This window comes from Protomyctophum parallelum (assembly GCF_964188405.1).
Source record: "Protomyctophum parallelum genome assembly, chromosome: 15".
Lineage (NCBI taxonomy): Eukaryota > Metazoa > Chordata > Actinopteri > Myctophiformes > Myctophidae > Protomyctophum > Protomyctophum parallelum.
Window position 1 is genome coordinate 7,615,709 of NC_139710.1, and position 15,229 is coordinate 7,630,937.

General features: G+C 41.0%; 1 protein-coding gene across 1 annotated transcript in view; it reads right to left on the reverse strand.

Annotated features, from left to right (window-relative positions):
* Positions 1-15,229, reverse strand: part of galnt9 (polypeptide N-acetylgalactosaminyltransferase 9) — a gene marked incomplete at its 5' end in the record, with an annotated part of 118,461 nt that overhangs the window by 58,299 nt on the left and 44,933 nt on the right. The window contains one exon of the mRNA XM_083784803.1: positions 15,021-15,195. Within this exon, the coding sequence (XP_083640929.1) occupies positions 15,021-15,195 (175 nt within the window). The remainder of the gene's footprint in view (positions 1-15,020; positions 15,196-15,229) is intronic.

The following is a 15,229-nucleotide window of genomic DNA, read 5'->3' on the forward strand; positions in this document are numbered from 1 at the left end:
CTGGTTAACAGTCCAAAGATGATTTATATTACTTATATGCTAGAAGCTGTCATCTCCAGGCCAATCAGCAACCAGGTCACCTCCTACTAAATCACAGTCCACCATTCATCACACAATAAAACTGGAACCCATCATACACACAGTTCACCAATCACACAACCTACTTGAAATCAGACAAAAAAAATTTAACAGCCACAAATGTAAACATACGTCCTCAGGGTTGTAACACTTTGTTGCTCCAGCTGTGTACAAGCCACACAAAGAGGGACACAGTCACTGTGACAATATTGTCAGTACCCAGGAGTTATTTTTCTGTGATTGAGGAACCGTTTGACTTATACCCCCTTCACCAGCACGCACACACACACACACACACACACACACACACACACACACACACACACACACACACACACACACACACACACACACGTCTCCCATATCCAAACGATCAGAGATCTCTGCCTACTGCCTACGTCTGGTGACATCTAAATTCGATGGATGGAAACAATTCAGAGATTAAACTAGAAAAAGGCACAGGTCTCCAGGATAGGAGCACAGTTTCACTGCAATCGGATGCTGTGCACATCGTATGTGTTCGATAAAATCTGAAGGAGAAATGTCAAAAACATTGATTTACATAAGTCGGCCTCTTGGTGGCGCTATAAAAAGCAGATGTATTTTACAAGGCAAAGGTTTTTCCTTGGCCTATAGGGAGTGTGCATACAACGTTTTACTGTACACAGATCAGTGCAGTTATAGGTAAAAACACGAATAGGCCAGTTATAGTGCCACCATTAGGTTGATTTGAGAAATTTCAAGTGGCATTTCTTCCTCTGCCTAGTGGGAATGTGCGTGCAAAATGTCATAGAAATCACACAATGTGTTCATAATTTGTGTCATTTAGTTCAAACGGAGCAGTCCTGTAAAATTTGGAAGCCAATCTTAGCCAATCAGGATGGATTATGAAAAATCTGAAAGACCCGTTTCGTGTAATGGCTTGTAGAAGTCATGCAAAGACTTGAGGATTGGTTTTCAAAGAAGTGGGAATAGGTTTGGCAGCAGCCATTCTCACTGCTGTTCTAGCCTATACTGAATTTAGATCACCAGCCATATCAGTCAGGCGAAGGTCTCTGATCGTCTGGCTACTCACTCACGCACCTTCCTCCTCTATATGTGACCATCTGGACTGAAGAAAGACAGCATATCCACCCAACTTCTTTGCACATGCTTCCTCTTCCAGCTTTCCCTCTTTCACAGATCACTCCAGATTCACTGTGATATTGGCCGGGGGAAACAAGTATAATTATGTGTCTGACCCTTGTAAGTTGTACTCTTGTAAGTTGTACTTGCAATTGGTTGCTTGTAATGTTGAAAATCTATAGGAAATGATGGTTACTCTCTACAGCAAGTCGCTCTTAAAATAAATCATGTAAGCGTTAATGTCTGAAGGGCACACTTACATCGTGCTGAATTCAAATTGCTTAGGGAAAAAATGGAAGCTGCATTTATGTGTTTTATGTGATAAATCTATACCCACATTTTGTTAATTTAATAACAGCAGGAGTGCTTATAGTAAAAGTACATCACCATCACTGTTCTTAAAGATTGGCAGATGAAAGACCCTGTCTCCTCTTTACCTCGTTGGTATAATAGCTATTAGCTATGATAAAATAAATTACTTCATCTGAGATTGATTTACACTGTCATCTGCCATTCATCTATGACATTGCAAAGGGGCCAAAATATAACATTTTGATGACATAAATTCTGTGGCAAATTTTTTTATGTTAACCTTTTTAGCAATTAGTCATGACCTGCAATTATTTTCATTACACTTGTTTAGTTTCTTAGTTCAGTTTTAGTAATTTGAACATTCAGTCATCTATCTATGACTACAGTATAAATGCACCATGTCTGTCTGTACGTACGTACGTGTGTACGGCTGTAATGCACGTAACTCGAGAACAGCGTTGGCATGCCTGACATTTAGAACATTTAGGAATAAAGGGACACAGAGAGACAGATACAGAAATCTCCATATATATGGGCATAAAAGGGATACAGACAAATGGAACGGGTATAGCCGGGTGGGGCTTCCATCATTACCGCCTCGGTGCTCTACAGCCGGGCACCGGTCTAGTTTGATTACATTGACAAACACCTAGTGGAAACCTTTTTCTCACGCACAATTCATTCTGGAACACAACATATAATTTATTCTACACATATCAAACATATCCCTGACAATACAAACAATTTTGCACTAATTCATTTGCATCGTGAGATTATGGGAATTAATTCGTTTGAATTTATTCTCCCAATGATATTCCATAGTGTTAAACAGCTCTCTGAAATTGCACCAGTATCCCAATGAAACTTCTCAGTTGGCAATGGCTGTCAGTCATTCTTGTTAATGGAATCATTAATCACTAATGGAATCATTAATCACTAATCAGTGTGTATATTCCTGCACTATACCTGCATCGAGTGATCTTGGTACATAGAAGTTGATCTATTGAAGATCCTGACCTTCAATGTACATAATTTTTGTTTTGATTGTATTGCTGTATTGTTGTATTGCTCTTTCTGCTTTGGCAATGTAAACGTATGTTTTCTCATGCCAATAAAGCCCTTTGAATTGAATTTAATTGAATTAATGGAACAGCAAGTGGATCCCCCAGCATCCCTTCAGTGTGCTGTATGGGAGCATTACGGATATAGTGTTACTTAAGAATGACCAAAAGTGTGGATAAAACAGTGACTGTGTTAAAGCACTGCGCAACACACACGTCTTATGCTAGCAGCAATACTGATAATAATGATTCCTTATTTCCGAAGACATCACCCCAATGTGTCTGTTGACAACAAGGCACAAGGAGGAGTCTTTATCTCCCCACCGTGTAGATTCTGATAGGGCAAACTCCATAGCTAGAATGGTGGGACTTTATGGAAAGATATGCAGCTTTATGTTGTCATGGATGATGCAGGATTTCTTCAGCATATGATAAAAGTACTTGAGCCGTGTGCTATAATACAGTAATACAGACACTCACACTTCAGCAACACAGTAATTAAGAGGTAGGCTAAATACTGTAGCTGTTACTACAGAATAGATAGAAGGACCTTCATATACAGTACGTCAGGTGTATAATAACACTATGTGTATAGTGTATACACAAAACCAACGATGAACCGGTAAATGCCTCTATACATCGACTAGCAAAAACACCCCAAATTATGAATAACTAATGGTTTATACACCGAAATGAAACCCTTTCAATTGCTCTCAACACTAGGAAAAAAGGGCAGGGTACAACACTGTTTTTCTTCTTTGTAATTATTTGTTCGGCCCAAAATATTGTGTTTATTGTCAAGATTTGTCACGATCCTAGGCTTACAGATCTTTAAATTAATACTTTTTGAAAAGTCTATGGGAAAAATGCATGGGACATTCTTTTTCGGGCCTGTCGTCATCATGAAAGCGGGCGGGACTGCGACACACTATACCGCCCCCGCTTCTCTGATTCTCCGGCTGATCTCCTTCTACATTATGGCAGCAGGTCTTGCCAAGTTGCCATCTCTCTCTCATTTTGAAAAACATGAAAGACGTATTCTTTTTCATGTCCCTACTTTCATAATACCATACTTGAGTATGCATTGTGTTTTATGCAAATTTTCAATTTGGGACAAATAAAGCCTTAAATCTGAACTATTATTGTTTTCATAATACCAGAGAGGAAATACCTTTCTGTAATTATAGATACAAACTGGTACAATAGGAATGAAGCAGTACCTTTGGCAGAACTGAATTTCACATAATAACCACAATAAAGAATTCTGCAGGGATATTAGGACTTATGCTAAGCATCGGCCGATTGTTAGTGTGGCAAATTATTGTCGCTGATATTTGATAGTTCCTCTGTTGATCTACTTTTATGACATGCATCGGTTCCCTTGTGTGTCTAGTTTAGTGCCTGCAGGGAACTCCATGCTTTTTGTAATTAAGTTATTTTATTAAACTTATTTTTTATGCATTTACTGTAATTAAATATCTGTACAAAATATAATCTATCAGATCACTCAGATTCAAAACCCTATGATTCAACCCCTTTATGCAATGTACTTTATGCCTAATTAATAAATATACATAAGAAATTAGAAAGAAAATGGAGAAAACAGAAAAGGACACTAGCTCCCTTTAAATCAGAAGAGCTGGCATAGCAACCAATGAATCATACGTCGCTGCGCTTAATCTTAAAATATCGGGGTGCGTACACTTTTCCGACATGTCAATAGTCCGACGTGCGGGAAACGACTGGATTAAGGTTGAGCAGGGGTTCTCAACCTTTTTGGCTGGGGACCCCCGCAAATGCTTTGGCCTGAAAAGGTTGGGAACCACTGGTCTAGAAGAGCAGTGTAACCAAGTACTGTCAGGGAGGTGGCTCTGAATTGTTTACGATAGTCAGTGTGAGGGGCCAAGCAGTCAAAGCATAAGGTAACACAGGTTTTCAAACTCAAGGTTTGTTTAATTTAAACAAAGAGGTCAGCAGAGGTCAGCAGAACATGAATGAGAATGAAATGAAAATAACGTGTAACACAACAGGAAGTGAACTCAACTAACAGACGTCCTACAATGACACATGCGGGAGACGTATAGTGGTGGACCAAACCAATAAATGCACACAGGGGAGGACAGCACTCTGAATTTAGTCAAATCAACCACACATTTCCTAATCCCCCCATCAATCAAGCCTCTTGGTATGGTTATCTGCATAAATATGGCTCCACCCTCAACACCATCTTTTGCCCTTCCAGGAACAAAGAGCAAAGCATATTAGTCAGTGCATATTCTCAATAAACATTTACTATCCTAAGTGGTTGTGTTTTGTGTATTAATATTACTGCAAATGCCAATACTAGAAGGGTAGAATGAATGCAAATGTGAGTGTGAGTTTGAAGAGTCTTATCTGATTGATTGATTGATTGATTGATTGATTGATTGAATACTTTATTGGCAGAAGTGTAAACGGTAGTACAGTCAGACACTTAGTCCAAATGGATATCACCGAAAAAAGTCCTTTCGGTCCTGGGTATTCAATTCATAATCATGACATGAAACATAAACACAAAATATATTGTAATATATGTAACTGTAATATACGTACAGGTTGGGGGGAAAATGAGGGGGTTATAATAAAGAGGTGGGAGTCAGTTGACTAAGCAATCATTATCTCCCTTTGGCCTGATCTCAATGTGAGGCTGTGCACAGCCCTCAGTCAGTCACTCATACATGTATTTAATACAATCAGTTTCTGGCCAAACTTTAACAAATTTAGTAACATCAGTAACATCAGCGTCTTGTCGCAGTCAGTTGATTCTTCATTTCAATACGAGTCAAACCGCCGGGAAAATTTTGTTTATTTTGGAACACAGTTCTTATTTGAAGCAATATTAAAAAGAATATCTATGGGAGTTCAGAACGGGGGGAAAAAAACACGACCCAGGTAGGATGTGTAAAATAATTTGTCAGACTTCAGTGCTCTATAGGAAGAGGAGCATGGTGCGGGAGACTTCCATTTCAAACGCCATGGCTGAAACCTTTTTGAAACTGTGAGCCTGATCAGATCTCAGTAAAATGTTTATTAGCCCAAAGGCTATCAGAATCATAGACTGGATCAGAATGCACATTGCACAATGGTGCATCCCCCCCCTGGGAATGTTTTGCATAACATATGAGGGGGGAGGGGGGGGGGGGGAGTAAAAGTGTGTGTCTGCAAGTGAATATACTGTAGGTTATTCCTGTAACTATTGATGTATGTTTTATTGCACACTAGTTTACTCTTTGCTGCTGTTAACACCCTGGATTTGGATTAATATGTTATCCTATTCTATCGTGTCTTGAAATATGAACTCCTTCTATCTCACTGAATATCATGTTTAATGGCATGTATCTTAGGATGGCTTTAAATCAAGCCGAGCACACACTTCCCCCTACCTTTAAACAAATACATGGTCATCTCATAGAAGCACATCATACAGTACGCCAAGATAAACATCCCTGTGATCTCAGCGCCTGTGTACTCCATTCAACATGGTGTCTGAGGACGCTTTGCTATCTGCCCTACCTTTGTCCTCTACCTTCGAGTGCTCAGCCGCACATCGCCTTTGAGATTACAACTCCAATTTTTATTTACTTACCCCCTCTAGAATAATGGAATTACCTTGTGACTCATCTTGAATTGGGGAAAGCTTCTCAAACATAGAAACTATCAAATAATGGGATCTAGCTGCATTCACAACCATGCCCTGAGACCATCAGGCCCCCAGAGTGATGAAAATAGATCCTCTTTAGTAATTCTTTCGTTTCACTGGATTCGCCGTGAACTATGTGAACTGTCCGTCGCACAACGCAGAAGGGTGGAGATTTCATTTTGACATGCTATATATGCTGTAACTTCCATTTATGAGCTTCAATGATACACGTGTCAACATGATGCCACATGCGTGCCTCTGCGACCAAAATGCTATGGGATGTACAGCGCACGAGCATACGGGCAGCGCCATACTCACATACTGTATAGGAGCGTGTGAGAGACAAGCCTTTGTGGAACAGCTAAGCCGCCATCGCCTATAGCCATTTTCAAGCGCATTAATGACTTTACAGATCATCCAGTCAGCTATGCATTCTGCCTTCTTTGACTATACTGTATTGGCAAGACCTTATACAGGAGCATACTGGTATGTTAGAATTGCCCAATCCCCAGCCGCCACAATAAAAAAAAAGAATGCAAAGATGGTAGAGGTACGGAATACTAATAATTTATTCTCTATATTATTATACCGGGTACCACTTCGACTATGGTGTCAGGCCTTTTTTGAAGTTGACTACCTCTGTGATGTAGAGGCATGAAAAAGGTTTATCCTGTGTCGAGCTAAGATTTCATACTACGGCTAAATGCATTTGCTCTTTGTGTGATACCACTGTAAAGGCACCATAAATATGTGTCATCGTTTTTCACTGTTTTTGGAAACATGCCTGGGTTCTGTGTGCTCTGTGAAGCACACACTCACCGTGTAAGCTGTTGCATCCTCCCCCGCTTTCCTAGACGGATGGAAACCATACTAGAGCTACAGCCAGTCGACCGCAGTGAGCTAGAGTTTCACTTTAGCTAAAAGATATAGATATTTCCCAGCTCTCGAGGACAGAAGGAAATCTCCTTGATGCAGAGTTTAAAACTCTGCATCAAGGGGCCTGTGGCTCAGGAGGTAGAGCAGGTCGTCCAATGATCCCTGGGTCGGGGGTTCGAATCCCGGCTCCTCCTGTCCACATGTCGAAGTGTCCTTGGGCAAGACACTGAACCCTACATTGCCTCCAATGAGTTGGTTGGTGAGCTCGCCACCATTGGTGTGTGAATGTGGGAAGTGAGGACGCTGGCGTCGACTGTTCGCCGCTTCACCTCCCAATGTATGAATGAATGAACCATTGTAAAGCGCTTTGAGCACTATAAAAATGCAATTCATTAAAACAATAGCACAGTTGACATCGACCAGGATAAATATAGATAGCACAGATACACTCAATACACTCATCATCCAAAGATTCAAAAACGGATTAAGAATAAAAACGATAATCCTTAATGATTGAGGGGAACCCTTTCTTTCTTTCTTTCTTTCTTTCTTTCTTTCTATTCTATGACTCACTCTAAATCAAAGCCAAAGCTCAATAGGTCACAAAGTAGCTGAGCAATTTGCCCACCATTCAAGTCATCAAGGAACCGCTCTCTGAACCACATATTTCATTATAAGCCTCGCCGTGACGAGAGAAGCTCTCTTATCTGCAGCACACACTCAGTGGGTAGTCCCTTCTGGCTACACTGCTAATCAGTAATCATGAATAAAGCGGCAGATTGCAATAGGCCTACAGCAGAATTTAGGGAAGAAAAAAAAACGAAACAATATAAATGTATTTGCATTTATCTAGCTCCCCATCCATGCACCTGTGAACAGTTGGTCTCTCATTACAATCACTGCCATTCGGTTAATGCTATTCATTTCAACCAACAGAGAAAGAGTGTGACAATGAGAGAGAGAGAAAGAGAGAGAGAGAGAGAGAGAGAGAGAGAGAGAGAGAAAGAGAGAGAGAACAGCTCAAATGGACGAGCACATGTCACAGCCATCGGTGTGTGTGTGTGTGTGTGTGTGTGTGTGTGTGTGTGTGTGTGTGTGTGCGTGGCTGCGTGCGTGCGTGCGTGTGTGCATGCACACGTGTGTCTGTGTGGGTGGCGTAGGAGATAAATTGCACACATTTACTTGATGCAATATCACATTAACCATAAGCAATGATCTCATATCCTCGTATTAAGGCAAAGCCGATCTTGGAAATGAGACTCCACTGTCACTCCACTGCTGCACTGCTCGTTACCCCCTCATGAACTAAGATGGTTGTGGAATTTGCTGCATTGCACACCAGAAAAGTTACCATAATAGGGATTCACGTGAAAAAAAAAATCCTATTATCGAGTATTTATTAGGGTGTATAGAATGGGGAGTTCTGGCCAAGCATGATTAGGACTGGTCCAAATTGACTGGCCAGCCATGCTCAAATCATGAAAATGCTTAATTGCCGAACACTGACTCAGACTTGATGGTCGGATCGGCGGTGTGGCTAAACACGCACGCACCGACGCACGCATGTTAACATGTAGACCAATTTGACAGACAGTGCATAAACATAATTGCCATGACATTGACTAGCGTCAACGCACACACACACACACACACACACACACACACACACACACACACACACACACACACACACACACACACACACACACACACACACACACACACACACACACACACACACACACACACACACACACACACACACACACACACACACACACACACACACACACACACACACACACACACACACACACACACACACACACACACACACACACACAGTATGGTGCAGACCTATAGTGCCGAAATACACTTATGATTGATGGTCTTTAGGGTTTCATTTGGACATCCTTTTCCTGTCACAACAACTCACTGTCTCTCTCCCTCTGCCTCGTGTCTCACCCTCAATTGAAGGCATGCACATGTATCTTTGTGTGTTGGAGCGCGTGCCCATGTGCATCTACTATTGCTCACTCCTTCATAATTGTGCTATGGCGGTAGGTCTACTGTGATGCATGAACAGAAATATAAATAAAACAGTTGTTACTGACGGATTGGAAGAATTGTGTCTTCCTTTTCCTACTGGAAACGCATGCTCAAAATGTTTGGCGCCGATAGGTCTGATTCAGCTCTGGACTCGCACACACGTACGCACATACAAACACACACACTCACTGACAACATAATAGCACACAATAGAAACATAATCTCTCACCCCACCTTTGGATGCCAGAGATAAACAATACGATAGAAGGCAAATAATTCATAAACTATCTATCAAATATCAATGACTGAGCATTCAACTGAGTCAAAGACTTAAGGGAGAATTCCGGACCAACAGCCTTTTCTTATCTTAATCTGATGTTATATCCAAGAACGAGAAAATGACATAACTCCCTCCTGAGCCCACCGCAGATTTTTTTTTCCTGTCTTTTTGCGTGGTGCAACCACTCCTACAACCAGCAATGTCCACCTGTTTGTGTACCTGTTTGTGCGAGCACAAGTATGTGACTTATTAATAGCAGTAGGGGGCGCCAGAAACAGAGAGAGGGGTAGTGCACTGCTGTGTCTCTAATGAGAGAGAGAGAGAGAGAGAGAGAGAGAGAGAGAGAGAGAGGAGGGGGGGGGGGAATTGCACCACTCAGTTTACACGTGTGTGATTTTTTTTTTGACATCTGTCTTTCATAATGACTAGATACGCTCCAGTGTTTTGTCCTTTTTCTGCCGTAAAATGGTTATCTGCCATTAAAACCCAATAGTTTTTGGATATTATAACATCAGATTAAGGTAAGAAAAGAGTTTGTCTGGAATGCTCCTTTAACCCTAATTTATTCATTTGTGCCCAAAAATAAAAATACAATTAATAAGAAAGACATATGTGATACATAAGCTCATGGGTTAAAATCTGTTTTGCAACCTGAGTATAATTTCAGAGCCGTTCTTATACTATCACTTTGATGCCGTTACACATTGACATTGACTATATAATCAAGCCAAAATGTTTTTTAAATAATCTTTAAAATAGGAGTATATGGCCTCATGCATAATGTGCTGCAGAACCATGCACTCAGCAACGAAAGTATCTTATTTTCAACTGAAAAACATTGTGAGCCAGGCCTCTCCCTAGCTTAATTTGTGATAGTGTGTGGGTTTCCTATTACTTACTGTACATACATAACTGCATATCTGTATCTTTGTATAACAACTGACAGTGCTTCACTGCTTGGACACCGAATTATGCGAGAAGTGGGAGCCTCTCATAGAAAACTGAAGCAGTTGTAAAGTGCACTGTAGGCCCAGGCCGTAGCGTAACGGTCTGGGCACCGGACTGGTAATCCAGTCGCAGTGTGCCGCGGGTTCGACTCCCGACCCGACACGGCCTTTACTGCATGTCATCCCCCCATCTCTCTCCCGTTTCCTGTCAGCCTACTGTCTGTCCCTTCAAAAATCAATAAAAGGCGTAAGCCGCAAAAAAATATCTTAAAAAAAAAAAAAAAAAAAGTGCACTGTACAGTATGATGAAATTATGTCTGTATTAACAGCAATGCAAATCAACAATTCCACTGCAAATGCAACAAACGACAGTAGGAATATAGCGACTGCAACACATTCACACAGTAAAATCACCAGGAGAAAATTCACAAAGGCATTGCACAGCTTTTGCGCCCACTAAACCTACAGTACGCAAAAATATAGAAACTGTGTCATTCTAAAAGAACCCGCAAAATGTGAAATGCAACACTAATTACGCCGGCAAGCAAGTAGTGTCTCTGTGCTCCAGTGCTATTTGCACATACCGTATTTAAATTTGCTAATAATTAGCCACACATTTGGCACAACATCAGCATATTTCTAGGAAAATGAGACTCACTGCAAAACAATTTCCAATTCACAAACAACAGCGCTAATAGCCACATGCAGTGGAAGTTATTAGGTCACCACCAGCTACCACTAGAGAGGTAGTGATAACTGAAGCAAATTCATAAGGGTTGTTTCACCCAAACTTTCACAAAATGAGGCCAAACTGCACCCTTCATGGGCATGTTTCTATAACCGCATGTCATTAGAACAACATCTTCTGTGAATCGGATCTTTAGATGGGGGAAATTTATATGCAATTCATGATGCTATTAGCGAGCACAATCCATTATTTGTGTATTTGCATTTTGCACCTCAGTGTTAATATGAGTGTACACTTTCATAATTATGTTAAATAATACGTTTGGGGATCTTACTGTACTCACCCACGCACACGGCCGCACGCACGCACGGATGCACACGGATGCACGCACGCACATTTACAAAAAGTATCAAGTTATTAAATATGCCATTTATTTTGTCATATCTACTGTGCAACTTTTGTTGAGCCTAATAGCCATTGGCCCGGTTTCCCAAAGGACACATGGTGTAAGAGGTATGTTGTACCACATGCTCAGATGCCCTCTAGGCCACACACAGAATTTAATAATATTTGGACTGCTGGACAGCTGACAGTAGGCTCTCTTTACTCTTAAAAATATATATACATAAATATAATATATATATATACATAAATATAATATATATATACATAAATATAATAATATATATAAATATAATTAAATATATATAATTATATTTATGTATATATATTATATTTATGTATATATATTTTTAAGAGTAAAAAAAAATATATATATATATATATATATATATATATATATATATATCTTTTTTTAAGAGTAAAGAGAGCCTAATGTCAGCTGTCCAACAGTCCAAATATTATTAAATTCAGCCTGCAATTAAATACACCATACCTCTTACACCATGTGTCCTTTGGGAAACCGGGCCATTGTTTGTTTGATTGATTGATTGATTGATTGATTGATTGGCCTTTGCAGTCTTGTTTCCATTTAGGCCATTAACTGCGATCAAGTCCTTGTGGTCTTGTTTCCATTTAGACCTCATGCTGAAATGTCATCACAATTGTATTTCTGTGACAATTAATCACAATCGTGACATTTAACTTTTGGTACTTTAAGCACATTTTGATGCCGATACTATATACTCGAGTCGTAACAGAGTATTTCTATATACAGGCAAGTAGGTAAAACAGGCAAGTAGGTTTTTTCCACTGCGGACTGTCTGTACAAGGTCATTCAGGATGGCTCGGGACCATGAAGAGCCTGAGGCCTCATCTATCTCACTTATCACTGCATGTGCCATACAGTGAATAATCCTATAATGATAAATAGGTTGACTTCCTCACTGTAACAAAGGGACGTGGTAGATACCACTAGTGAATCTATTTCAATAAGGGCAGCCATAGTGTTGGGACAGTTGTATATTACGAAAGGGCAACATGATGCATTTTATATCTGTAGATTCTGCAAACACAGGAGCTGCCCCATACTGTACATGCATGCATACAGATAATGTACTGTACACACACACACACACACACACACACACACACACACACACACACACACACACACACACACACACACACACACACACACACACACACACACACACACACACACACACGCGCATGCAGGCGCACATGCACGCACACATGCACGCACACACCTGTTATTATAGTACATGTAGACAACAACAAAGGGACTACTGTATTTTATCATCCATTGTCACAGGCTTTTACTGAGATAGAAACCCATCTCTACACAATGAAATCCTTGGTGTTAATTAGATTTTGTGAAATTAAAACAAAAGTAGAGAAGCAAAACAGGGGCTCAGCTTCTAATCAGGTGAAGCAATAATGTGAAGCAACAACAAGCAAAATGTAATCTATCATGTTGTCAAAGGGGTATGCAGGGTGGTATGTTTGTGTACATGTGTGAGTGATGCATGCACCGCATGACTGCAGCAGATGTGCACCGACTACCAAACATAGCTTGACATGTAATATAGGATATTACGAAAGGTCTGCCTGAATGTGTGTGTGTACAGTATATGCGAGTGTGTTTTGGTGGGCATAAGCTGGCAAAAGGAGGATGTATTCATCCATATTGAGGCAACAGGGGTGCATTCGCGCATGTGTGTGTGTGTGTGTGTGTGTGTGTGTGTGTGTGTGTGTGCATGGCAGAGAGGCAAAGATGTACTTCCGTTTTCTGAACAAAGAGCAGATGGGGGAACAGATGAGGGAACCATCAGGGTATCAATTACCATCAGCAGCACCAGCGCATGATGCTTGGGCCAATAATGCAATCCTCTCTCGGTGTTGCTGCCTGTTTGCTGCCTGGCTTTGCTTGATACTGCTGTTTCCACTGAGCCTATCACATACCCCACAGCACAGACAGGCGAGGATCAAGGAACATGGCGCATACAAGCATGCCCTTTAACAAAGAGTGTCAAAGGTTCATGGTCTTGTGACTGACCTGCTCGGCTGCACAGCGGACGCCAGGTTTGAACTTGGCCGTGTGCCCGTTTGGCTAATATAAGGCCCCAAAAGGTCACGGTTAACAGTGATTTTAGAAGCTGTTTGATTTGCTTTCTCCTTGCTCTCCCTGCCCTCCCCCCTCTTCTTTTTCTTTTCCTGAAAACAACAAAGATGATGGAGCTTGCACAAAACCTAATTTCAACCATGTGCACTTCTTTACACCTGTAAATGTGATGTGAAACCACAGTCTATAGCTATGTTCAAGTCAGTGATGTTAGAAGTTAACCATTGAAACTTTTAATTAATCAATATTGAGCAATTGCATGGCATTTTTCTAAATCAAAATGAAAAAAAAAAAAAAAAACTGACGTTTGGCACGATAATACTGTAACTGATCTAATGTGGTCTCAGTTGTGTGTTTAACAGTTTACAATGGCTTTGAACACAGCTCAAATCAAGGACCAGAACTATCTGTTTTATAATTGACATTTTGTTGGCATTTGTGCTGGCATGTGTACGCCTGGCATTCCTGTATTCATGTACTGTACTATAGCCTACATTGTTTTTTAAATATATTCTCATCACATGTTATAAAGCACTGAAATCTGGCAAAATCATTTTGGCAACCCCTTCCTCCGTAAACAATTTATAAGCCAACAAACGTTTAACTAAGACGCCCCCATTGCACGTACACACCACACCACGCACGAACAATGCACAACCCCATCTGCCTTCCACCGCCAGGCAGCTTCCAGCTCCATCTTCAAATGCAGACAGGATTTGGGTGACAGGCTCAAATTAGGTGCCAATTACACGCATTTGAGCAACTTGTTTTGGTGGCAACACCTAAGTGGCAGCCCAGACATTGGGCTGAGACCCCCAGAAGTAATTTCATAACGTGCCAGAAAGCCTAAAAGCCAGGAATCACAGTGGAAAAACAATGTAATAAAAGCATGTTTGTTTCTCCCCCTTCCCCAGTCTCGCACTTTCTCTCTGTCTAATTATTTCCCACACATAAGACGCAATGTTCTTCTTTCTCAGTGGTCTACAGTATAGGCCTATTGCTGGACAGGACGTGCCATTAAACAAGATGTCTTTTCGCCCAGTCCGACCCATTGGCCCTTATTCACAGATTAGAAAGGGAGGTGTAGAGGGTGATCGAGGGGGAGAGAGCTTATTAGCTTGTTCATAATAGGGGTCATTCTATTGAAAAGTGCTGCCTCAGGTAGAATTTACCAGGGAACATATTCACCACCAGGCCTGGCGCTACATCAAAACGCTTAGGCAAGACAACACAGTGCATATTTCACAGTTATTCATTAATGATGACATGCACTGCGTTTGAAAACATGAAAGTCCCCACAGTCAACAGCGAAGGTAAGGAGTGGTTGTGGGAAAGAAAAGGTGAAACCCAGTGTTGTAAAACACACGACCTTTCTCTTACCAGACGGCGTTGAATTCCACGTGCGCATCAAAGAAACCCACGACGGGGGCAGTGGCCGCGTTCCAGCCGTGGATCCGTGCTCGAATCAGACCCTCTCTCTTGCTGTTCCTCACAATCTTCACCAGGCCTGGGTAGCGCTTGTTCACGTACTGGTCCAGATTAAACTTCAGCTCAACTGTAATGCAGAAAACAATACAATAGAATAAAAT